This window comes from Fulmarus glacialis, unplaced genomic scaffold (assembly GCF_000690835.1).
Source record: "Fulmarus glacialis isolate BGI_N327 unplaced genomic scaffold, ASM69083v1 scaffold2313, whole genome shotgun sequence".
Classification (NCBI taxonomy): domain Eukaryota; kingdom Metazoa; phylum Chordata; class Aves; order Procellariiformes; family Procellariidae; genus Fulmarus; species Fulmarus glacialis.
In genome coordinates, this window is record NW_009204661.1 from 64575 (window position 1) to 91284 (window position 26710).

At 42.7% G+C, this 26710-nt stretch overlaps 1 protein-coding gene across 1 annotated transcript in view; it reads right to left on the reverse strand.

The window, feature by feature from the left end:
- Window positions 1–26389, reverse strand: part of LOC104074793 (vascular endothelial growth factor receptor 1-like) — a gene marked incomplete at its 5' end in the record, with an annotated part of 56558 nt that extends 30169 nt beyond the window's left edge. The window contains 5 exon segments of the mRNA XM_009575057.1: window positions 3076–3207; window positions 5147–5293; window positions 10381–10671; window positions 17205–17313; window positions 26275–26389. Coding sequence (XP_009573352.1) covers window positions 3076–3207; window positions 5147–5293; window positions 10381–10671; window positions 17205–17313; window positions 26275–26389 — 794 coding nt within the window.
- Window positions 26390–26710: the final 321 nt, after the last annotated feature.

The window sequence follows — 26710 nt, forward strand, 5'->3', positions numbered from 1 at the left end:
CCCTCACCCCTACACCAATGTGATCTACCCTGCTTAATCTGTGTGATCCCATGATCATGGCAGTGCAGCACTGGGATTGCTGCTCAGAGATGCTGAGGAATTTGCATCCTTGGAGGTTTTCATGACCTGGCCAGACAAAGCCATCACTGACTGGACGTTGGTGATGATCCTGGTTTGAGCTGAGGTTGAACTAGAGACCTCCAGGGCTCCCTTCCAGTCCCCTTTGGTGGTTCTCTGAGGTAACAGGAGTCTAAGTGTCCCCTGATGTTCGTCTTTTCTCTTACAGTCACCCACACAATCCGGGCTGAACCTCATTCACTAGCTGAGGGAATTCCAGTTAAACATCATGGAAACTTTCCTGATGACTTCAGAGTCAGAGTCACCCAAAATGCACAACACCTTTTTGAGATACAAAGTCAGAAACGTAGATAGACAGAAAAACAGACAGTTATTTAAAAAGCAAACACCTTTTTCATAGTGTCAGAATAGTTCAATGAATGCTTAATAAATGTGATGTTTTCCTTTCTCATCAGCAGGGATCATACTAAGTTATCAAGCATCAGCTTTAAGACAGCACATGTTGCTGTATTCATTTGCTTGTTATACATCCGGATTTTGGTGGGCATGAGCTGTAAAAGATGCTCCTTCTTTCGTCAACACATCCCTTCAAATGGTGCAGCACCTTTGCAACTAGCTGCATCGCTGGCTCCCGCTGAGAGGGGGTGCGAGGGTTCCCAGGAGAGAAGCAGGGCAAGGCTTTCATAGCAAGTCACTCACTCTGCAAGCAGGGCAGATGCTGTGCAAGCCGGGTGTCCCCCCAAAAAAGAACTACCCAAGACAACCTGTGTTCCCCCCATGCCCAGCAGCTCGTGTCCCCAGGTTTTTAGGTACACAGTCCCCACTGGCTGCTGGGTGCTCAGGCAGCCGTTTGCTGTTCCTGTTCAATCCTTGCAGATTCGCTGCCTCTTCAGTTCCTCACCCAAGAGCAAGTGGACAGCTTGCTCTGACACGTCCACAAATGCGGCCCCTCTCCTCCTCAGACAGCCCAGCAAACATGGCTTCCAAACCAAACACGGGCTGCTATTATTTAAAGACGGCCCTTGGATTCCACCATCAATTCATCCATCTCAGATACAAAAATAACACATTGTTTTATCTGTGAGTATAAGAATGTTTTTTCAGAGGAAGTAAAGAGAGCAGACAGTTTCCTTCCTGACTCATTCACAAACTACTCTTCCAATCTGCTAAACACGGCCATCGGCACGAGGCGTTACTCTGCTCCCTTTGATCTGCAGTCCCGCGCTCCGAGAGCTGCTGGGATGGACGGGTTTGGTACTCGCAGTGGCAGTCGCAGGGTCTGTATTTCTCAGAAAGACAAGCAAGTGGCAAAGCCTAGAAAGAGCCTCATGTTTAAGCCCTGATCTTGTCCCTCCAGGCTCAGGGATGGAGTGTGAGGCTGCCGTTCCCTAGGAGAGGGACAGACACTCCAGTTCGGCATAGGAATGAGTGAGAAAACCTCCAGTGATGTCCCTTCAGGCAGTAGGAAGAGAGAGGGTGGAAAGGCATTTTCCTTGATCATAGTAGATAAGACAAACTCTCTCTCTTCTTCTCATCCAGTCTCAAAGCTATAGATTTTAATATGGTAGACTTCATCTCCTGCTTGTCTAAGAGGTCCAATAGGAGTCACACAAGAACATGGCCAGTGGTCCCCCAGGACATGTAACCAGAGAAGAAGCCTTCCTGGCTGCTGTCTTTCCTCTCCTCTGGATCACGGACTAGGAGAGATGACTTCCTAGAAGCCATCCGACAGAATGCTTGTGGTTGTAATAAATAGGCAAGCTACAATGATGTTAAAAATCAATACAATAATGAATTACATTGTCCAGGACTATCAATTAGTAGGATGCATTAGACAGTAAGCATTTAGGCACAAGTCATTCTTTTAGCTATTATAGCAGCCGTAAAAACCTTAGCATTATTCATAAGGAGATAGGTGGTTTTAACTCCTTGATTACACCAGTTAGGCCAGCCCACATGTACGTATACTTATCCCTGACCTTTTAAATCAAAAGCATCATTGTATCATCAACGATCACCATTAACTGAGACTGCTAACACACTCATGGCAGAAAATCAATACTGATTTACTAGCTGTAATTGTCTTCCGCTGTAGGGTAGTATCCAAACACAGATACATTTAGCAATTGCATGAGAACATCCACAAAGACATAGTCCCTGCCTGAGAGACCTGGTGGTAGTCAAATTGTCTTCTATAAAGAGAAACTAAATGCATTTAGGACTATTTACTTAACACATGAGATCAATAAGATAGGTTATGTCAAATTCAACTTATACATGGCACTGACTTACATGGAGAATGTCAACCTACTTCTCTTATCTCATAATATATGGACCAAAAGGGTATTCAATGAAACTGAAAAGTCACTGGATAAACTTTATTTTTATGCAATGTAAAATTACTTGATAGAGGTCACTGCCACCAGCCTGAGTCAAGCTTGGCAGAAGGGAGAATGACGCGGGACTTTTAAAGGAATAGCAAAATAACTCGGGTAATGGTTACAGAAATAACTAGATCATACCTACTTCTTACAACAAGTACCTTTGAAAAATGCATGTGCAGCTATTGCTATGCTAAAATCTTCTAGTCCAATTTGGCAGTTCACTTTACATTGAAAATAAACAAATGAAAATATCCCAGGCCTCTAATTTCTATGGAATTAACCTGAAATGGGAAAATGAGTGGGTAGGAGAGTGTTCCTTATTCTGGTTTTTGTTTGTTTTGATGATACTAAATTTACATTTCTCTTGTACCCTGACCTGATCTTTGCTGGGTTGAAGCAATTCTTCTTTTTAGGTCAGTGTAAACACGCTCTGAGTTAGCATTTCCTGCTAGGCTTCCTTTCCAACCTGGTACACTTCCCTTGCTGGGGCTTCCTTCAAATTCCTGCCTTCAGAGATCACCGCCTGAGCCCCAAGTCATACCGCCGCCTTTCCAGTCTGAGTAAGAACATCACCCTGGCAAGTTTGCTCTTCCCATTTAATGTCATGCTTTACCTTGTACCGTCACATATGCTGCACTCTCCACGGACCCTTTTAAGTTGGTGGCTATACACTGGTAAAGTCCTTCATCCTCCTCTTTTACTCTTTCAATAAACAGCATTCGGCTTCCGGGCCCTAAAATTATTCCTGTGAAATGAAATATTTTGCAATGAGAGGGAGCCAGGATATAAACAAAAACAGACCCTTGTGTAATGATATCTGCTTCAAGTTCTTCTCAAAAGAAATCTGAGCCACAGACTGCACAGCACAATGTTATCTGCAGGAAAGCCAAATGTACTTGGATGTTTTGGGAATCTTTTGGAAATCAGTGTTTACAAAGCACTTGTGTGAGTGAAAAAGCTCAGCCTAAGGGAATGATCTTGGGAGCACTTGATATCATGTATATTGATTAGCACTGTGCCTAGACTTTCATCCAAGTGAGTTCTTCAGCATGTCTCCAAGTTTTGGAAGATGGGTGGTCTGATTACTTAGCACTGCACTTACAGGCATAGGTCTGCACGAGAAGGAGCTCAAGCTTAGAGCGCTTCCAAGACCCAGCTCCACGCATCCACACTGGCCTTATGGGCAGCAGACTCGCTCCAAATCTCACTTGCCCATGTGGCATGGCATGATGGGCCCCTTCTTGGACGGACCCCAGCTAGTGCAAGGAGAGGTCCCATGAGGTATACCCTAAAACATAGGAGTTACCTGAGGTTTTCAACACCTTGTTTATTCCAGATGGGTCAACCCAGAAGCCAGCCTGGGCAATACTCCGGCAAGCGAGGAAGAGGCAGGCAGCAGATTTGGCCTCAGGACTGCCTTTAAGGCACTGTATAGCCAGGAAATGTGTAGTCAAGTACACACTTGTGCTTTTGGCTCCATCAGAACTACTGTCCCATTGAAATGTATTTCCACCAGGTATTTCAGGCACCTAACTGAAGCGCTCTGACCTACTCTCTAGTGACATCTTCCTGGCTCCTAACTTTATGTGTTGCATTACACCCAAGTTAGACACATAACACTCATTTTAGAAGACAGTATTAATAATGCACATTATAACAATGTGGTCACTGTATAGCTTCATGGAATCGGGCTCTAGATTAAGTTTAGTGTCTGTGCTGCAAGTCTGCACAGGCTTGTAACTCACTTGGAGAAATCCTCAGGGTTTTTCCCAGTTGCCTTTATTCATGCTATAGTAATTTCCAACAATGCAGGACAGAACCTTAAACAAAAAATTTCTAAAATGTTGTTATTGAAGACTACACTTAGGATTCAAGTTCCTACAGACCAAACCTCCTTGAACATTTTTGCTGAGCCTGAAACACTAGCTCATTGTGTGCTTCTGATCCAAATGTGGATGAATTCCCATGAGAAAGATTTTGCCTTTTCCCTCATCATTCATCTCCACCTGAAATCTCCAAGGAACACTTCCGTGACTGTGGTGCCATCAGAGCTGGACATGTAGCCTTAGCTGATCTTTGAAGCCACATTCCAGACACAGCAGTAAATATCTCCCAAAGATTTCCTGTAGCTGCGGCATGCCACCTGGGAAGCTGTTCCTTTCTGCTGCATGAGACCTGGATTCCCTGGCTGCTGGCAGATGCATTTCAGTTTTGGAGACCCCAAATACAGAATTAGTCTGGTGGCTAGGCTGTGAACCTAGAACAGACTTTGCATGCTTGACCACAGACTCCCACTGGTACTCCTACACACATCACTCAAGCTTGGTTTTCTCCCGCCTAGCTATACGCTGTCCAAGACACCTGATCCTCAGGCTCCCTCTATAGTAAATGGAGAGAAATATGTTTCTCTGGAGATGACTCTTCTAAGGTGCAAATTGAGAGCTATATTTTTCCCACTGACTCCATAGAGGCCCATTGTGCCTACACCTCCAGCCTGGCTGAGGTTTTGGAGTGAGATAGAATAACCCGGCACACCCGTGCTGCTGCCTGCCTGCCTGTAACACCCAGGCAATACCCCTTCCTTACATGTGGGTACCGATGCCAATGACTCTGCAAATGGCTACCTAAGGCAGACGGGTAAATAAAAAGGCTGTAAAAGGTAAGCGAGTACACAGAGCTCTCACCTGATTCTTGCTGTATTTCCTCGTGGTTTTTAAACCAGGATATCTGGGGCTCAGGGATGCCGCGAACCTGGCACTCCAACATGGCTGAGTTACTGGTGTTCACTGTCTGATCCGTAAGGTGCCGCAGCAGGGCCGGTGCCTCTTGAGCTACAAGACAAAACAACACCTCCGTTTTATATACCTGTAACTGTGGGGGTTTAATTACCTTCCCTACCAGCATTTTACTGATGTAAACAGCTATGGCTGTTCTACCAAGTTCATTGTTCACAGATTTCATTTACCGTTCCAGTTCGCTTAAGAGCGTCTGGTGTGTACAGAGTACTCCCGTTACTCAGCGATAGCAGGTTATGATGACCAATGAAGACCCAATGATGACATTGTTTAAAAGATTTCCTCAGTTCCATTACCAACCACATTTGTTTATCAAAAGCAACGAGTTTCTGTGAAAGCTCAGAGTTTTGCATCATCAGGAGAAACAAACTGTGACATCAAAGTTTTTAACAATTAGCAGGACACCCTTGTAGCAGAGCATCTCTGCGTCACTGATGGCACCATGCAGCTCTCTACACCACGATACCTGTGAATGTGACTTCTATCATTTACTTACTTTAAAGAGTACAGTTACAAATCATATTCAGTAAACTCACATCATCTAAAACCATAAGCACAAAAGCATTGTGTTACATGTCCCAAAGTCTTCATAAATTCTTCCACTTCTGCATTTCACATATTTGGCTGGACACAACAAGGCCTGGCCAAACCACACCACAGCCTGCCTGCCAAAACTGCGTTGGTGAGAAATGCGCCCGTGTCCTCCGGCAGCCACAGACGCTGGAAACCCTGACGGCAGGGGCCGAAGCTGAGTGCTAGCAGGCCACACAGCATAGCAACACTGCTCCTGTTTTACTTTTATCTACTGACATTCATATGAATGCAATGTAATAAAACACATTTCCATGACAGTCAGTGACAATGAATATTGGAAGCGCATCTCATCTGTTCTGCTTCTGCTCAAGGGCCTCCCAGAAGGGCATTTCAAAAACATTCTGTAAACATCATGTTAAAGTCATCCCTGAAAGAAGCAAAACAACGAATCTTTCTCATCCTCATTTCAACCCTTTGCCACTCCTTCCCCCATTTCGTACAGAGCCGAAGGCTGTTCTGACAAAGGTCAAGATATTTGCAACATTTATGCACATTATACAGCAACATCCTTCTGTTGCATTTGCAACTCTCACATCATCCTGGTATTTGGTATTTTGGTCCCTTTAAAGCAGTGACGGAGAGTCTGGGGAGCTCCTGAGCAATCTCACAGATGCAAATGCTCTGCAGATTCCCTCAAATTCCCTGGTCTTGCAAGAACCAATTATTTGCAGTCTTCCCCTTCAAGGACACTGCCAGGATCAGCAGTTACTAACATGGTAAGACACACATTACAAAATATGAAATGAAACAAAACAAAACAGAGCAGAAACCAACTCTTTCCAAATATTTTCTTTTAGACTGCAATAGATACCAGTACACCAAGTTCAAGTATAATATCAGCTGAATTTCTGACATTTTGTGTTTGGAAGATTATTCTCTATCCTTTCAGAAAAACTGACTATCAGACATTTCCATCTTCACAATCACTCTGTGACCAGTTGTAAATAAAAACTCTCCAGAAAAATTAAGCACCTTTTGTACCACCAGATTATGCAGTGTGCATAAACCCCATAGTACTAAAAACACTTTTAAAGTAGGCTATCTTTGCTATGCTCTTACCCCTTGAAATTAATTCCAGCATAGTCACAACCCTGCAAAGACCAGTTTGGGCTTTTCTGAGCTGCAAGTCTGTAATTTCCACAGACAATGCTATTTTTTGTTTATAGTGTAGCAGACAATTTGTTCTCTCTTCCCAAACAGTAATGCTCATGAGAGAGGCTGTAAAGTAAATTCTTCATCAAATACCTACACAATGACATGGTCAACAATATTTGCCTTGCAGCCAGGAAGACTGCCCTCTTTTCATTGATACTTCACCTCGATTTTTGCACAGTTCTCATTTTTCACAACACAGTCTGTCTATGAACAGGCACCGTCTGACACATGGCCCCGTAAACACACTGAGAAGAGCTCCCCGTTTCACATTTATCAGCAGTCCCTGATGGACACCCCAGCCCAGACATCCAAAATGAAGGCGGACAAGATGACACAACAAAGGCAAATCACACGTTCTGTGAGTTATTTGTGATTAATTTTAATTTGTTTATAGCCATACACTAAAGATGGGTTTTCATATTAAGAAGAACTTTTTTGCTTAAAACTTAGATCCAGTCACCATTCACATACTTCCAATAATTTTTCTGCTGCAATCAACTGGTTTTTCAAGGACTTGGTCAACCTGAGGATTATTCTCTTTTGCAAACCACACGTTTTCTCCCATTCATTTTTGCAGTGAAGCCAAGGGGGTGAGTTTCCAACACCCCGCTCTCTTCACCCCAAAGCCGAGGGGCTGCTCTGGCCGCCAGCATGCACAGTGCAGGGCTCAGCGCCCAGGGCAGCCCCCGGGCTCGTCCCCAGCCCTCATGCCTGCCCGCAAACGCTGCCCTGCCGGGCCAAACTCTGCTCTCAGTGACCCGAGGAACTTCATTGTAGGCAGAATTTGGCCCAGGGGAGCGACAGGGCAGTCACAGAGCGGGGAAGGGGATGCTGGTGTCAGAGCACTCAGCCGACCCGGGGCGGTAAGGAGGGAAAATTTGCATTTCCAAAAGCAAACAATGGCAAATGGGGGGAAAACATTACAACTTGTTCATTTTGGGGTATACTTTTGCATTCCGTCCACTTTTGCCCTTTGTTATGATTATGTTGTCTGTTCACTTATTTTTATTAATCAGTACAAAAATATAAATACAAGCTTTAATTTTAACACTTAAAAACCCCAAGAAACATAATTCACACCTTTCTCCCTAAATAATATATTACACAACAGAAGGCAGAGAAACTCCCCAAACTGATGAGATTCTCCAGTCATCTGAGGACATCAAAATTAACATCAGTAGTTTTTATCTGGCCACCAAGAACTGCTTTCCTGAAACGTTTCCAGTGAAGTTTGTCCGTGCCTCCCAACACGGGCAGTCACATCAAGGTGTTACGACATCCTTGCACAGCATGGCCCTCCGAGCGCCGGCCGAGACCAGGCTGGCAGGACATCCACCCAGCAGTGATACACATCATCGCAATTCACAATAATTTCACAGAGGAACAGTCTAATTGCCACATCTCTTTTTTTTTGACCCAAACTCATATTGCCTGGCAACTGGCTGCTACGAGTCATCAGGTCCCAAGGCCATGGAAAATTTATAACGTCCTATCATCACCGCCCACCTTGCCATCAAACATCTCACAAAATAACCTCGTAAAAAAGGGCATTCTGTATGGTAATTCTTTTGAAGACTTGCAAATGCTAAAGAGCGCGCTTGCCCCATTTTTAAGCAGTCACGAATGACTTCGCTTGCTTTTTAGGCGTATTTTAGAAAAAGAGAGACTCAGGTCCCTTTGCAAGAACACATTGTTTCTGGAAGCCATCACACTAATAATGAACAAAAGAGCTACTGTATACAAGCAGGCTATAGGTGACATTTCAAGATATAAATGATTATTCTATTCTGACAACTTCCAGGTTATCAATTGTTTTCTAAGCATTTTAGGCTCCATGAAACTGGCATTATGGGGAAATGCTATTGTTTACCCTTTCACACTTGACAAAAGCAATTCCCACGTGAAAGACAAGTTTAGCCGTGGGACACAGTCTCGATACCTAAAGGAGGAAACAGTCTGGTGAGTTCCCAAGCGCAAGAAACTGTCATGTTGTCACCCTCTATTTTAAAAGCACAGCCACTTTGTTCCTTTGCTGTAGCTATTTTCGTCACTACGGTCTGTTTTGTTATGGCTTGTGTAAATGCTATATAAATGATCAATCATAAATGTAACCAAAAATAATAAAAGCTATGTATTGTAAAAAAATAAAGTTATCAGATCTATTAAAAATAGTAACTTCTTCCTTATACAGAATTTATAATACACAGAAACATCTCATAGCAAAATCATGATGAAGGAAAAAAAAAGGGAAACGCTCACAAGAAAGTTTTAGGTTGCCCTTAATTCTCCTTCAGCAGTTTGGCTGGTTCTTAATCCCCATAATAAATCCAATTGTCATTTGCATACCAAAAGCAATGAATATTTTTAATGGCTTTAATTTTGAATTTGTATTTTTAAAAACAACTCACTGTGCTGGCTGCAACCTTGTCAGTTGTGTTAGTGTAATATTTCTCATTTAATAAAATAATTACAGCATTACAAATTCCTGTCTCTTCAGGCCGGAGCAATACTCACACTCTTATCAGTAGCTTTTTACATTAGTGCAGAACTGACTTTAAAAATTGACCAACACAGCAACTGGAAGTCTACCTGGATTTATTTGGAGAAACATGGTTCACGTCTGTCAGTTTTAAAATCATCATTATTATAAATGATATGATAGGTCTGTGCATTATATCAACATTTTTATTTCTTCCCTGCATACTTCCTTTAGAAGATACTTTTTAAGATTAATGTACTTTAGTGTAGAAAATAATTTCAAATAAATAAGCATTAGAACTTGCTCAGCAGGTAATATTTATAAGTCCATCAAGATCAGATTAAAATAAAAAATATATAGTCCAGTCAATCTCAAACTGAATTGTGCTCATTCCGCACATTAAAGTTAACTTATTAAATGTCCATTGTTGACTGACAACAGCAGTTTTTAAAGTTAATCAGTTTATTCAGCTTTGACATTTTTGACGAGGCCGGTATCAAAGTGGAAGAAAAGATTGATCCAAAGTTTTCCTTATCGCTCAGTAGGAAACAGCAAGAGAAAAAATAACAACATGCAAAATGTAGCACAGGGGATCTTCCAAACCCCAGCTTCCACGTGCCTTGTCAAAGCAGAAAACACCCGTCTGAACTCAACTGGAAGCTCACGCGTTACGATTTTGTTTGCTATTCCTCCTACGTCCAACCCATGGGGGAATGTGCACCACCTCAGGGCCTGAAAGGTAGCAACAGTAATAAAAAATCAAGATGATATGAGACACCTGTTACTGTTTAATGAGTCCTTTAATGTTTTACATTGCTTTGTGTTGTACAATCATTCCTTGTGCTTTTATATTTGAGGATCCGAGAGTAAACAGCCTTTTTGTTGCAGTGCTCACCTCTGATTGTAACGTCTTTCTTTTGAAGCACTTCTTTCCCCGTGTATATGTTCCTTGCCCGGCAGGCATAGGTGCCCGAGTGTGCCAGGGAAACGTTCTTGATGGTCAGAGTGAGGGTGATGGAGTAATCCTTGTTGAGAGACCTTTTTGCTTTCGTTTGATTGTTGACTGTCCTTGGTAAAATCCAAGCAATGTCTTTGTACAGGAATTTGTTGGCTGAACAGGACAATATCAAATTCTCTCCTTCAATGGGCATTTTTTCCAAACTAATACGGAATCCACTCGGTACATCTGTCAAAAATCAAGAACACTTTTTAGTTTATACGAAATGAATAAGCCAAAATTAACACGGCATATATTTTCCCCTTTATCAGGAAGCCTTTGAACTAATCAATGTCGTTGTCTTCCTGCAAAACATATGCTAGGCTCCAGCTATTCTTATAATTTGTCTTGGAGCTACGAGACACTTGGGCTCAGACATCAGTTGGTGTAAACTGAAGTCGCTCTTGGAAGTAATGAGTTTGTATAAATGTTATGCCAAGTTAAGACAGGCTGGGGCAAGGTACCAAAAGCAGAATTATTTAAAGACAGCGCAGTGGGACTATGAAAAAGGAGGAAATGCTAGGCTCCAGCTATTCTTATAATTTGTCTTGGAGCTACGAGACACTTGGGCTCAGACATCAGTTGGTGTAAACTGAAGTCGCTCTTGGAAGTAATGAGTTTGTATAAATGTTATGCCAAGTTAAGACAGGCTGGGGCAAGGTACCAAAAGCAGAATTATTTAAAGACAGCGCAGTGGGACTATGAAAAAGGAGGAAAGTTCTGATCTCAGCTCCAGCTTGTGAACTGCATGAGAGAAAATGAATCTCAAGAGGACAGTAGAAAAATACTGCAGCTCATCATGCTTGGTTATATTGTTTTCTTGCTATTCACGAGTATTCAGACAAACTATGTCTATTTCTTAAAAACGCTTCAAATCCTGAGAAATTACTGCATCTGTGATTACACGCCTGAGACTTCCCTTGGAACAGAGGTATTTACCCGCCATGCATTTAAAGAGTGTCAGCCACCCAAGAGCAAAGTAGAAACAGTACCCGCTGGCCTGGGTGGCCAGCTGTGTGCGGGCAGCACTAGGATGAAGATCACTCTATTCAGACTGCTTGGCATTAAACATAGATGAATAATATTTCCACCTGAGAGAAGTCAAGGATCATCGCACCAATCATTTACTAAGTGTAAATATGACTTAAGTTTTCACAAGGATTTTTCATAGCAGATAGTTCACGCAGGAATAATTTAGCCAGCAATGTAAAAAGTCATACTTGAAAAAGTCATGTTTGCAGTTCATTGTAACGTGACTGCAGCTTCCTCCACCTGGGGAGCGGCGCAGATCCGTGGTGGTGCCGACTGCCTCCCGGCCGCCTCCGCCTGGGGCTCATCCCTCCAGCGAAGGAGAGTTACGCCACTGACCTCAGTGAAAGTTCCTGAGAGAAAGTGCTTCCAAGTTTTACTCCTAGAATGCAACCTCTCTTCGTTTATTTGTAGCCAATATTCTGATAAAGTCGTTTCCGTCTTTTCGGTCAAGTGACATTGACTTTGGCCATTTTCAATTGTTCTTTCACTGCTAATTGCTACGGCACTTGGCTGTAAACTTGACTCAAAATCATAAGAATGGTTTCATCTTACATAAGGAAGAATTATGCCTTCTTTTCTTGTCTCTTAGAGCATAAACAGCTCAACGCTGACTTTCATGCAGTTGTATGCCTACTAATGTTGCTTTGGGTTTAATGTCACAGCAGCAGGGACACATAAAGAGTAGATCTCCAGTGAATAATATCCCACACCTTCTTTCAGTAATCTCTTTCACTGATTGACCAATCCATCAGAAAGCTTCTCCCTAAATCCGCACAATGCAAACCGAGCTGCTTTTCCTCCCCAGGGGGACCACGAACATGACCTGCTCACCTCTGCCTTTCAAACAAAGTTCTGCCTGTTGGAAGTCTGGCATCAGTTGCTCCCCTTAATATCCTCTTTTCCACACTTAGCCCTGAGTGCTAAACACAGGGTAAATGAGCTCCCGCAAGTCCTGGATTGAAATTTCCTCTGACTGTAGATGCCTTCCAGGGAGAGGCCTGATTTCTGTTGGTTGAACTTATTGTGCCTTTGCAGTGAGAGCAAAGTGTGTGCCTGTCACCAGCTGTAGTTCAGATGTGTAGTCCAATGACCAACCTGATGGAGGCAGTGACACTAACAGATTGGATGTTAAAGCCTGTGTGTTGACTTGTTCCTCTTACATTTCATTGGGATGCCCTTTTTTCCTCTCTCCAGCAAACAAAACGATAAGAAAAACTTTAAATTTAGTGAACTCATCTATGAGTGACTATCATCAGCATCCTTTCTGATATGTAAGGGCTCATGGTACCAGATTCTGGTCTCAGTTAAGTACATGTCAACTGGGAGTGCTACTAAGATGAAACCTTTCCATACAGGGGGTACAGAATATTTAGCCTAAGCCACCAAAATGTAGACAGCTACTTGAATATAGTTGTTTTGTGTATGGACAAAAGTTTACAGCCCATGGAGTGACACAGGCACTTCCAGAGGGCAATGCAACCCATCGTCTTCAGATGAGTCAAATTCCAAAGATCCTGATCCCTCACCTTAATTATGAAATGATCTTCCATGACTATCTGAGGCTTAGATACCTAACTTTAAGGCTTGAGTAAGATGAAGTGAATCCTATGCTTGATTTTGGTAAAAAGCATTGAATTCAGACACACTTAAAACCAGTCAAGGGGCCAAAGTTTTGATCGTGGATAAGTATTTGGATCAAAGAAATTGCTGCATCTTACTCCTTGTACATCTCAAATTGTTCTGATACGTGTTGGCAAAGCCAGGGTACGGGTCTGAAATACTGCTAATTTTTGGCTTTTGCAGATGCCAGTACTCAGCAAAAGCTAGGAAGAGCCAAGCAAAACTCTTAACATGAAACTAAAGATCCCCTGGGACCGAGGCAAATGAACTATTTTTAACATAAAAGGATAGCATGACAAGAGAATAATATAGTTGCAACTACTTCCATGTTGTCAGGTCTGGAGCTCTTCCTAGATGTGTCTTCTGTGAAGAAAGACTATTTTCTGAATAAATCTAGGGACAAAAGCAAAATGCACAGGATTCCAAGCGAATCATTTGTTTAAAGGCTACGAGCCCGCTAATATATGACACCTCTCACCAATTGTTACAGACTCAGGCTAGCTAAATAACGTGGCTGGGAATAATGTAAAAGGGTTTTATTTACTTTAGTGATTTGAAGCTTCCTGTGGAAATAGCTCCCAGGTTTCCTGATGGAAGATTTTGTTTATCTTTGCCAAGCACCATCAGGAATCTCAAAATAAAATGCGCTTAGTGACATTGGGAAACCAGGGAGATAAGGCAGATCTGTTCCTGTTTCACCCTCTGTAATTGCAAACACACCCATGGGCCTGCTGTGTGCCAGCAAAACAGCCCAAAATGTAGGCAGGCTGGAGGGAAGGGGGCTACCAAAGTTAAATTTGGCATAAAGGTGTTGTTACAGAGACTGTTTCTGTACCAGCAAGCAGGCGAGCTTTCAGAAATCACCTTTCCACATCACTTTTATATAAGGCTCACAGTTGCTTTTGTGACCTGAACAAAGATTTGCTTTTAGAAACAAGTCAGTGTGACAACACCCTGAAAATGTCCATTTGACAGAGGTCATAGGAAAGGAAAGCTATGGCAGACCCCATGGACTTCATGTCCTACAACCTCAGGCACAGGGTATAAAATTATACCACTCTCAAACCTCCCAGAAACCCATACGCAAGTTGCACTTCAAGCCCAGAAATAATGAGATTTGCAATAACTTAAGAAAGGGCTTGTTCTTACCAGGTCCTCTCTGATATACCTTCTTGCACTTATTTCCTCAGATCTACCTTTCCCTGAAGGGGTGGAACATGCCACTGCCAAACTAGGGTTGCTGGGACACGCTCTGCCTTCCCACTACCTTCCCAATGGTTTCTGCCTATAGAAAAAAAGACTCCTCACACCACCACAGCTGCTTCACTGGAGCACATGTGTTTTCTAATCCCCAGGACAAGGCCTGAAGGAGATTGCCTCCAAGGAAAGGGATTCTTCCTGCTCAGGACAGGCTTTGTCTCCATCTGCTCTTTGGAGTCCTTTCTGGCTTGTCCCTGTTACAGAGGGCAGCAGCTCCTCTTCCTACAAGGGATGACCTTCTCTTGCTTGGACACTTCTCTTACACTTACTTTTGTGTGGTTCAGGCTAGCTTCATATGGCACCAGCAGACCCAACAACATAAGATAAACTAGTCCCAAGCTGTCACACCAGACCTGAGGTATTGGTTTTGGACTCATCAGAAGGAAATACTTTGCAGTGTCCTGTTCACATCCATCAGAATTTAGGGCTCTTATTTTTTTTTACTCCCTCAATGTGTTTTTCAGCAAATGCTGGATGCACTTGTTTCATTGACATGAAAAACAGGCTGTTACCCAGCCACAGCAGTGTGGTCTCAGCCTGATGAAGGAGAATTATGATTCCACCGCACGAGCCCAACTGATGCGCTATGTGCACAAATCAGAAGAACGAGCCTAACTTGATTTTTGTAAGGACAAAGCAGCAGTATTGTTTAAACAAACTGCCTTCAATCAGTGCCACTGAGCGTCAGTGGATGATCAGGACTTTCCATGTCACACAACTGAAGTGCTCAGCTCCAGGAACTCAAAGGACAAATACATTTCAACTTCACCACCCTATATAGAAAGTTTGCCACCAGTCAAGATTTTAAGAACTTCCAAGCCATAATAAAGCAGCCACTCCTCTTTCTGAACACCAGCCAATACAAGAGTCTTCAAAGGAAAGTCATAATATTCTGCATGTTCTCACGCAAGCTTTGGTATCAAGGAGGATTTCCTTCTATCCTTGGTGAAGATCTAATAACGTGAGATGTAAGTAGGGAAACTAACTCCTTCATGTCACAGCACTAAAATATCTGAAACCGCCATCAAAACTTTGAAAGGGAGATTTGGGTACAGCGAATGGGGCCATCAAACTTCAGCTTCATTTGGTCTCAGGATCCTCCATGTGACATTTTGAAGACTGAGGAGTCAGAGCTAAAGAAGGCCAAACTCAGCATCTTGCACATTAAAAGAGCAACGGCCTCAGTGAGTGACTCTCAGTGACTGCTCAAAGTTACATGTGAACATAAAGACGAGAATACAGCTCCATTGGCACATTAGTTTATGGAGAACTATGGTTCGTTATTTAGCTTTCTGTCCGAACAGACACAATGTAAGGATAGGGACGAAAGCAAAACTGTGATTTGAGAGTGGGCACAGCAGTCATCTTCAAGGTTGCAAATCTTCTTGTCACATCCATTAATAGAACATGGAGTTGCCTTTCTTGTTTCTGTGTTTTAACAAACAACCTGCCTATGTGTCACTTATCTGTTTATACTTCAATAACTACTTCGCATGTTTGTTACCCGTTTTCTATATTTATAGATAATTGGCACTTTATAAATGTGGAAGTGTATTACTACAGCTAGTCAAAATATTTAAAAAACAAATTTTGGTCCACAAAATCAGGAGGGGGGACATTTTTCAAAGAAGTTTTCGTTCTTTTTTTTAACCAAATCTAGTGAGTGTGTGTCTACTCTCTTTTGATATCTCTCAGTATAGTAACAGAATGAGTTTCACTAAAATCACTCATCAGAATGATACGCGAGAGATGGACAACAAAACCAGATAAAAGAAACAACAAAAATTAAACAGGATACATTAAAATTAATTTTCTCCTTCAGCTTCAAGATTATGATTTTGGGATTAAAGTATCAGAATATTTAAATATTTTTGTCTTTTCTCATATTTCGGAATGAATTGCATATCTTTAATGACCTACACTGAAAGTTGTCATCAGCCTAAGTGCTCTATGAACTACCAACAAAATAACCAAAATAACATCTTTCACCAGAAAACAAATCCTTTGTTATGGCATCTGCAGACATTATGCTGCTAAATCATGCAGTAGTTATTCTCAAAAACTCATTGTGTTTTTTTCAGTAATTCCTGAAATCAAATATTTAATAATTTTTTTCTGAACCTGCAAACACTTGCACACACCTAGTAATGGAAAAATGACTGGAAACATACTCATATGTGCAGCTAACACGACGAGTCTTCTCAGTGCCATGGCCCGAATGACATCCAAGGTTGTCTTTCTCAGAAAAGGGAACAAAGCTCTGCAGTTTATATCCTGCCACTTTTCTACCTACAAGTTGCCATAGTCCCTGAGAGCTGTGAGAGGCATCGCAGGTACCCCAGGCATCCCTCCTCTGGCACCACGCTGCCTGCAGACACGGGCACTGCCCTGGGCACTACATTGTGAGATCTCCTGATTGGCAGCAGGATGAGGCTGTAGACAGTGTCACACACGAAACTGGCTTACTGGTGTATGAAAATACAGTAAAATTTCACGTATGGAATGATTGCAGAGGCTAGGTGATCTAAAAGGGGGAATTACAGGTTGCTATATTTGTGAGCAATTTGTGTCATGGTGGGATACTTGATGGAGGGATGAGTCATTCACCTAATTTGGCATCCTTCTTAGAAATCCAGACCAGCTGCTGTGGAAAAACCCTTCCAGGATCACCCGAAAGCATGGTATGAGTTTACAGGTGCACACATTACAACAATTCTCAAACTGTGCTATATGAAAAAGCCACAACGGCCTAAAGGTTATAATCCCAGGACCAGGAAACACGTTTGGCTCTAGTCGGGACCAGATCTTACCTGTTACAATAAAGCTGACGTTTCTTTCAGCTTTTCCCACTTTATTGGATGCCACACAGCTGTAGATTCCAGAAGATTTGGCTTCAGCTACAATGAGAGTGCTAGCAGTCTGTGAAAGAAAGAAGAGGTTTAGCTCTCGTTGGATCAGGAACTCGGTTAAAGCTTCCCTTCTCTTTTTCCTAAGTCACTGTTGACAGTCCCATGATTCAGCCTCTCCATTCATTCAGTGACGGGCACCACTGGGGCTATTTACAGGAGATGTCACCATATATAGTTTTGGAACAGGTGGAAGAATAACAGAAAACAAGCTCCTTGGGAGACCCTTATATTATCAGAGCCATCATAACCAAAACTCTTTGAATGTGTCTTTCAGGTTGATTTACCTCTTGCTGCTGATGTAATGATAAGATACAAACCATGAAGCGTGACACAAAGTGGTTCACCTGAGGAGATGAGCAGCCTGTAGGGCAGCCAGACTGCAAAGGGAATAGGTGAGGAATGCCTCAGGCACTTGGATAATGCTGGGGGAAAATTAGCTCCATTTGGCACCAAATGCATTTGATTTCTCTTTCATTTTCTCACGTAAGTGTCAGGTGAGAAAGGATAGGGGCAAAAGAGATGTTTACTAGTCCTCTTTTGGAATATTTCCTCTTCTTGGACTTAATACTTCTATTATTAAATAATAATATGTTGGGTTTATTTACGTTTTATTGTATCACCATCTTAAGAGGTTCAGCACACTAAATACTTTCACAAAGTGATATGACTTGCAAGATGAGACCTTGGAAAGCCAGGGACCAACGACACCTGATGTGCCTTTAGAAAAATAAAACCCATTGTAATAATAAGACTTACACCCTCATGGTGATGGAAAGCCATGGTCTAATGTCTTGGGCATTAAGGGAAAGAAGAAAGTTACGCAGAAACAACTGAGGTGTCATTCTGATATGGAGCTGAGACATGGGGCAGGCACATGGAGCTCAGCAGTGGGACGTGCCCTCAGATACAACTTAGTAGCTTAATTTTCTGTCTTTCTGTCTCCATTTTACTTCTTCTGTAAAACATGCGTTGGCTGGAGTTACAGGCAGAGCTGGGACAGTGACGAAAGGAAATTGTGTGGCCGCAGAATCCTGTTGTTTGGAATTATTTGGCTTTTCTAAAAACCTTCAAAATCATTTTTGTGCAATTAACACATTCTTTTAAGTCTGTCTGATTGCTGGAGTTCAGAGACAAGCACAAGAGGGTGAGTCAGTAATAAATAAGGACCAGTTATCTACATTTCTACATAAACACTGGCTGAACATTTGCACTGCTTCTATGTCTCCTGCTCAGAGACTTCATGGCTATCCCTAAACTCCTTGTTGAACTCCTAAATAATATAGATCTTCTGGTTTCCTACAACATTCTTTAGTAGAAAGAGTCTGTTACTTTTCCTACTACTCGAGCAAACACAGTGGAGTCAAGTTGTTTGATTTTGGCCTATTTGTTTTAGAAAACTGCCCTATGGCAAATTCAAGACTACAAGCGATGCTAACAGCACCTCTACCCTGTTAAGCTGTCTCAATGGTCAGCTACCCATCTGCTAACAAACTACATCTCATTTCTAGCTAGAATTTTTCTAACCTATCTTTTTGGCTCTTTTGTGAGATTAAAGAGGCTCAGTTATACCAGATAGATAATTACAGCCCTTAAAAAAAATCATCCTGTTTTGCTAAATTCAGTAGGTTGACCTCTACAAGTTCCTAATTATAAAGCATGGGTCCAGCCCATGTCTATATTTTGTCATTCTCTTTGAATTCCTTCCAGTTTTTAAACATAATTTCGTAAAGTGTGGACACAGGGCCCAGCGGCAGGATTCCTGCAGCCGTTTTATCAACATTAACTCAGAATAGAAGGAAGTCCCATAACATCTGCCAGAGGGCTAATGTGGGTAGTTAAAAACTGCTTCTGCCATCCCAGACTTTCCACCACAAAATTAGCCTTTTTTGCGTTAGTTGGTATTACCTTATAGCAACTTTGCCCAGGTAGGAACAGTGACCTAAAATGCACAGTGAAGAAGAATGAAGCTCTTACTTTCTGACTCCAAGACACCTGTCTTTATCCTACTACACCCAGAACTGGAGCATTTCTGAGCCTTAAAAATACATGTCAATTATTCCTCCCACAATTACTCCAATGGTTTGGAAATTTTTTTGTACTGTCAAACTGTATTTTGTTCTGACATTACCAAGTATTAGTTCTTAATGAAAAATTGTGCACCCTATCTGAGTTTTACTGCTCCAGCCCACTATGATGTGATTATTGCTTTTATTACACTGAGGACTGCACATACAGTTACACTTAAGGAGTATGACTGCAGTTACTGCCTTCAGTGGTTATAGATTAAGCCTTTTCTTGCATATTAAATGATCCTAGAGAACATTCCTCAGCACTGAAATTCTATAATTTAAAGTGAATGCTTTTCCCCAGCATTGTTTTGGTTTTGACCAACTTGCACTCTCCCAAATACTCCTCTAGCACTGGCCAAGGATCACTCCCAGCAGGCAACTTCCATGCAACCAATGTCTTTTGGAGGGTAAGGGAGATAGATAAATATTATGAACACAGGCCTTAGTGCCACAGAGCAGTCATTGGTATGTTTACTTGACTAAGGCAGAGAAAGCCATAGTGTCTAGGAAAAAGCAAGACTGACTTTGCAACAGAACAGAATATTTTAGAGACAACATGTCTCTGCATAAATCTTTTAGCTTATAAATTAGTCGTAAGGATAAGATAACATCTCTTTAAATAGTCCGTGAGCCCTCCAGTGGTGCAATCTGTGTTCTGCATTGTGGATGCCAGCCAAAACCAACCGGAGAAGCAGTGTGTACAAAACTAAGCAATACATTGTTTATTGAGCAATTATGGCTGTTTGAGATCAGTCTGTGCTACATGGTTCCTCTATACAGCTATTGCTGCAAAAGGAGCAAGAGAGAAAGTTCTCACAGCCCTGTATCACCTGGCTTCGCAACAGAGAGTTTCAGGCCCTGGATTTGCAACCACGTTATATACAGAAAGTCTGAATCCAGTTGCCATGATCAGACAGAACAGGACAAATCCTTCCTGGCATGCTCAGCATCTTGAGCATCATCTGTCCACAAACCCCATTTACCACCAAAGCTTTGATCCTTTATTCCTCCTTTCTGCACTCATCATCTCAGCTGAAGCACTACGCTACGGCCTCATCTCAAAGCCAGGGGCTAGGGAAGTAAACCTCATACTGCTGCTGCTTCTGCTGGCAAATAAGAGAGGCATAAAGCAGAAAACCTGAGATATGGAAGAAGAATTTACAGATTTGTTCATGGTGGAACGTGATGAGGAGAAGACTGGGGGGAAAAGAGAGTGCAAAGCAACTGGCATGATTGTTGTGCTTGGAGTCAGGGTGGGCCGGTCTTTCCCCTGGAGGGTCTGCTTGAATTTCTCTTGTCTCAAAGTAGCTTAGATAGAGGATTCCCACAGCTCCATCTGATGGCAGAGAAGCAAGAGGAGGTTCCAGAAAATGGTTGGTAACCTGACTCTTTCCTGACTTCTAGAAGGTCTCTGCAGACACAGGCATAAACATGCTCCATCCAGAGATTGTTGTGCTAACTTCTCTAAACAGCCCTTACATTTAAAAAACAAAATACTGTTCTTTCAGCATTGAGCAGGTTAGTGCAAGTCTGCCAAATATTGTTGATTCCCTTCTAGCTATGCTTTTAAGAAAACGTATTTGTTAAAAAAATGGGAAAGAAATGAAAATATGTTCTCCTCACCCCTTGGTTTTATCTTTGGCTAAAGGAATATTATTTAGGAAGACTCATGTTTAAATATTGGCAGCACACCATTGGATTGTTTTGCTTATGCCAAAGACATATGACCTGCATGCCTCACGTGTTGGCAAGGAACATCAGTGCAAAACATCTGGACAACATGCTTCACCTTCAGGACCGCCACAGAAGAAACAGCAAAATACCTTCAACAGCAGGACACGAACACATGCAGGAGAGCACCCCCTTCCCCCCGGGTCAGACAGGCTCACTGCCGTTAGCAAGCAGAGCTGCAATATCTCTCTGCATCATTGTTGTCCAGCTCGAACCGGCCATGAGACTCAATGCACCCAGCTGACTCGCGAGGACATCACGCTACAGGCAGCTATACCACGGACACCCCCTGCCCTCCTTCCCAGGGCCACAGGTAGAGTGAGGCAGCGCTCGATTCCTGTCCCCCTCGCGCACTGAGGGAGGGGATCGATTTCAGAAGCTGGAAGGATCTGCACCTTGGCAGAGGCAGGTGCCAAGTTCTGCTGGTTTTAATCTCACCAAGGGCTGGGCTCAGCTGCACCTCCCAGCAGTCTGTTTAAAAGTGTTGACAGCGATTCTAGTAGCGCTCAGGGAGGCCCCAAGAGAAGTTACAACGTGCTGAAAGAGAGGCAAGCTCCCACTGCTATCTTTAGCCTGGCTTCCTAGGAAGATCGCACTGTCTGTCTGTCCGTCTGTCTGTCCATCTCTCTGCCGGCCTGTCCATCTGTCTGCCAGTACCCTCTCCTCTCCTATACCCCCAGTAATTTTTGAACCGTTTGCCCAATTTCAACCAAAATTGACAGACAACTCAAAGCTCATAAGATCTCATGCATTTCATGAAAACCAGCTGTTGGGTAGAGGAGAAAGATCAAAATGAGTGTTGCTGTAGTAGCTAAAGAGCTTTCTCTTCGGCTTTGGGTTCCAGATGGCCAATCATCACAGATGTACTGGCCAGACAGCTGCCATGTGTGGGGACTAAGAACAGACACAGCACATGCTTCCTCATCTCATCAGTGATGAGGGGACATGGAAGAGAGCTAGAGGTTTAGGGCTTGGCATAGAAGATGTAGGAGAGATGGGCCCATCCTATTTTGCATAGTCACACCTTATCAGTCATGTCCAAGAAGGATTGAGTCTTCTGACTATCTAGCACTCCACCTTTATATTGGACGGTCACAGTTTTTAATACTACCCACAGTCAGCACATGTCAGGTTGACCCATCATTGCCAGCTAAACCAGAGATGGACAAGGGCAATCCTAGGTTTGGCCTTGCAGAATCCTGTTACAGGGTCATTACTTTCCATTTTCCCTGAAGTCAAGTGGCTTTGTCACTCACAACGGATGGGACCACTAAAAAATTGTGTCAGTAAGGTATTTATGCAGTGGAAAACAAGGCCATACATACATATATAGACACACACACGCACACACATATATATACATACACATACACATATGAATGATAAACCACAACTTCATGCATTACTATTCTTTATACACAGTTCCCGGAGGCATGCACTGTGCCACAGACCCAGCTTTCACGGTACCTGTTATTGTCAGTGGGACCCCAACGTTTGCTAGCAGCAGAGCGATGGGGCAGTCAGGGACCTTCTGTTCCATTTCAAGTTCTCAAGAATGTGGCTCTAGTAGGTTATTTCCCCAAAACAATGGGTTTTTGTCCAACTCCCTCCAACTTTTCCCTGTACTCAACTGTCTTCCTGTCTACTGTCTCCTTCCCTTGGATTTATCATCCTTTCTTCTTGGCCAACACTTTCTACTCTCTTTCATCTGAATTCGCCTTCTTAGGCTCTTCTGTGCATTCTCCAAGCCCAGGATCTTTGTCCACCTCCCCTGCAGCTCCCTGTCACTTGTACCCCTGTACAAGGAGTATTGACTCCTTCTTTCAAAGCTCTTGGTAAACCAGTGTGTGCCTGCACACACAGGAGGGAACATATACCCAATATGTGCGCACTGATGCCAATGAATACACCAGCTCTTTGTACCTCATTATTGCACATCATTCACAGATTGACATTTTAATGAACACTGATCATGCTAAGAATAATGATAATTAGCATTAGCCCTGAGTTATACATAGCAGTTAGCTTTAGCTGGGAACACTGAGAAGTGATGGTTTTTAGCAGCTGAATGACAGGAGAGCGTCTGTGACCTGTTTACATGATAAGTCTAAGAATAGCCCAACTTTGTAGGAAGTCACTGAAACGTCCAACAAAATGAGAATGAAAACTTTGGGTGGGGGAATCAAATCACTTCAAGAGTTGCCTTATGATTAAGTATTATGGCTTATGTTACAAAGTTCTTCCATTATACCACTCGAGTTTCTCAATGTCCGTTTAGAGAGACTTCAACGGAAATGTTACTGAAACACTGTTGTCACGGTTTCTCTGTCACCAGAAGAATAATGTAGCACAGGCTTCCTGCATTACTTTAACCGTACAGACACAAGGTTTGAGGTTTTTCTAACTTTAGCAATATACTTTGTGGCTACCTTGATAACCACAGACAAACAAACAACCAATCAACCTACCACAGCAAAAAGCCAAACTGGAGGGACTCAGATGTTGCACATACAGGAAACGGGTGGAACTGGCACAGTGTCTTTAGGCAAGGTGAAAACAGCTACCTTGATTGCTAAAAGAAACCTTTTGATCATTCCTTGTTCATCTCTTCCCTTGATCACAATACTCTCATTCTGTGGTCACCCACATTTCTCCTTTCATGCTAACCCAAATGTGGAGCTTTTTGAGTTTCTTCATCCATTTCCTACTGCTTTGTCTCCTACATCTTTGTTGTTTGCATTGAACTTTGAGATTGTTTTTACCATGCATGCTATGCTTGGGTGTGGAAGTGGGGTAGACACTGTTTAGATAGCAGGACTCCACTGATGTGGAAGTGCCTCAGAGAGCTGTTCATAGCTGTTTGCAGTAGCAGAACTGCTCACAGTAGCAGTCCCCCGGAGCCAGACACTTGTGATGACGTGCTGCATTCAGTGAGCTCAGTGCTATTGACAGTGTTACAATACCCCAGCAGATGAGGAAGGGTTTTGTCTGAACTGTGTCCCTTTGAGTTTGCTCTGGAAGACCAAGAATGACTCTTGGACTGCAAAGAGTGAAAAGCTATAGACTCCCATGGAAAAAAAAAAAAAATCCTGGATGCTCTAGAGCAGCTGTGCGTGCACAAATTATGCAACTCACAGCTTGGCCAGGAACCCAGGCTTAGAGAGTATTTTCTACTTACAATAGCAATCCAGCTGTGCTTGAAAAGCTATGGAAAAGCAGCAGAAATGAAGAAACTTTAGAAAAGCTGTGAAAAAGTGGAGCAAAGAGATTGTTTCACTAACCTCCCCTTCCCCATAGGGACAAGGAGGAATAAAGCAATGCAAGGTAGACCTTCCTTAGATGAACTAAACAGCGTGAAGACAAGCAACACCAAGGAAAACCACTAAGTTTCACTGCAAAACTTTCCATGTAACATATGCAGAGACCGTGCCTTGGTTCATTTCTGGGCACATCTTTAAAAAAGGGCTGCTTGCCAAAGACTTCAAACAAAACCTGCAGTTCTGCTGCAAGGACCCGTTATTAGTATCTTCCTCCAGGGAGGAATTTATTTGCTGTTGACTGGAAGTTGCTTTGACATTTCAGCCACTCCTCTTTCGTTGTCTCCAAAACGCATGGCACACAAGGAGAATGAGGTCTGGTCATTAAACAGCTCCTTCTGCACCCTGTGAGCAGGTAAGACTTCAACCATAGCATGGCTAGATTCCTTCTGGAAAATAACTGGTTCTCATCATCTTTTGTTCATCTTTCCCCCTTTGGAATAGACTGTGTGTTCCTGTGCCTGAAATGATTTCCCTTTCCTCCTTCAAATCCCTCCTTGTGTCTCATTTTTCATGTGCTTTCCTATGATAGTCTCCCCCAGGAAGCTGTTTGCTCCCATCTTTGCCTTGATCTTTAAGCACGTAGAGGCGGCCAGCTAAATAGAGCAAATGCCTCACTGGGATCCAGCCCATTCCCATGTGCTGAAACAGCGCCAGGAATACCTGGTATTCATCCCAGCTGCATTAACTGTCTAAATGTTGTGTGGTACTTTCTAAATAATACAACAGCAGGAGAAAATGCACTCCTAGGCCTGATTCTTGGCTGCACGCAAAGCTCTATTTGTTCTGCGGTCTGTGAAATGGCCCTAACATGAGAGTAATTACAGTTTATATCCATTTTCACATGCAGAAGACTGAAGGTAGCCATCAAGGAAAGGAGACCTATATCCCCGGTGCCCTTAGAATTACAAAAAGCGTTTCAGTGTCCTTAGAAACCTCAGGCCTAGAATAAGGTAGGCTTTAAATTTCCAGATGCCGTGACAGTGGCGTATGTGACAGCATTGTGCATCTTCACGTGAGCTCCTCCATAGCGCAGGCTACCCAACCACACCAAATCAGTCTCACATCTAAGCCAGGGAAGTGCAGTTGATCTAGGGCATCCTTTAGGAAAATATGTTGTTCTGAAGGTTTTAACTGATGGAGAATCCTCCATGCCCCTTGGCAAGTTAATCGCATTGGCTTTCTCTCCTACATTATACACCAGCAGATGACAGGCCTACTCGTCCTTCAGAAGTGCCTGCATCTCCCCATGGTCCATAAAGGGATGCTTGACTTGGACTAGACACAACATTTAGACAGTTAATGCAGCTGGGATGAATCCCACCATACTGTCTATGACTGAGATGTCTCTTAAACTTTGCTCCTGTAATTCAGATTCATTTGGCCCTTTAAATTTTTTATTGCAAGAGAAGACCTGGTCATCTAATAATCTAGGACCACAGCTGTGAATAAACTCTCTAATGAGAGTAAATTGTTTAATTCTCATAGGAAAAAACAACAGGAAATTGTGCAATGTCACAAAATGAAGCAAAGATGGCCTGGAACCCTGCCCCTGTGCTCTTGAGGTGCCCCAAGATACTACAGAGCAGCTCTAAGAAAGCAGATATGGTGAATCCCACTAATACACTCTCCTGGCATGTCACTTACCTTAGTATGACTGCAGGCAGAAATAAGTGCATCTCTACATCTCAGCAGATAAATACCAAGTAAGGAAGTTATCTGCATGTATGCAGCTCTTCAAATCTGAACAATATACAAATACTGGCTTCGTCACTGTTACCTTGATAACATCTTACAACGCCTTTTCAACACATGCTGTCACACAGAAAGGTTATCTGCTCCCAGGAATCATACCTTATTTTTGCCCTCTATTACAGCCGTTCGCTCAGTGATGCTCTGGATTCTGTTTCCTATGTTGCTGCCAGCTTTCAGGATGAAAGATCCTTCAGTATAAGAGCAAAAGCCGTGCCTGAAGACAACAAAAATTGAAGTTTTATTGATTTGGTGATAGACTGAAGCATTCAACACATAAGACAAAACAATTCTTCTGGAAACAGCGATCAGCCAGGGAAACTGTAGGTGCTGTGATGACCAGGCAAGTATAGTTACTTTTCACAAAATCTTGAGGTTTGGAGCCTGATGATTGGATCCACTTCCACAGCCCCTCCTTGAATATTAGCTCTCTGGAGTCAGTGTTAACATTTAACCCACTGTGGACTGGGAGGTCAGAATTTACAATCTGAGCCTAATTATAGGGTTGTGCAAGACCAACATCTCATTTCCAATGCTC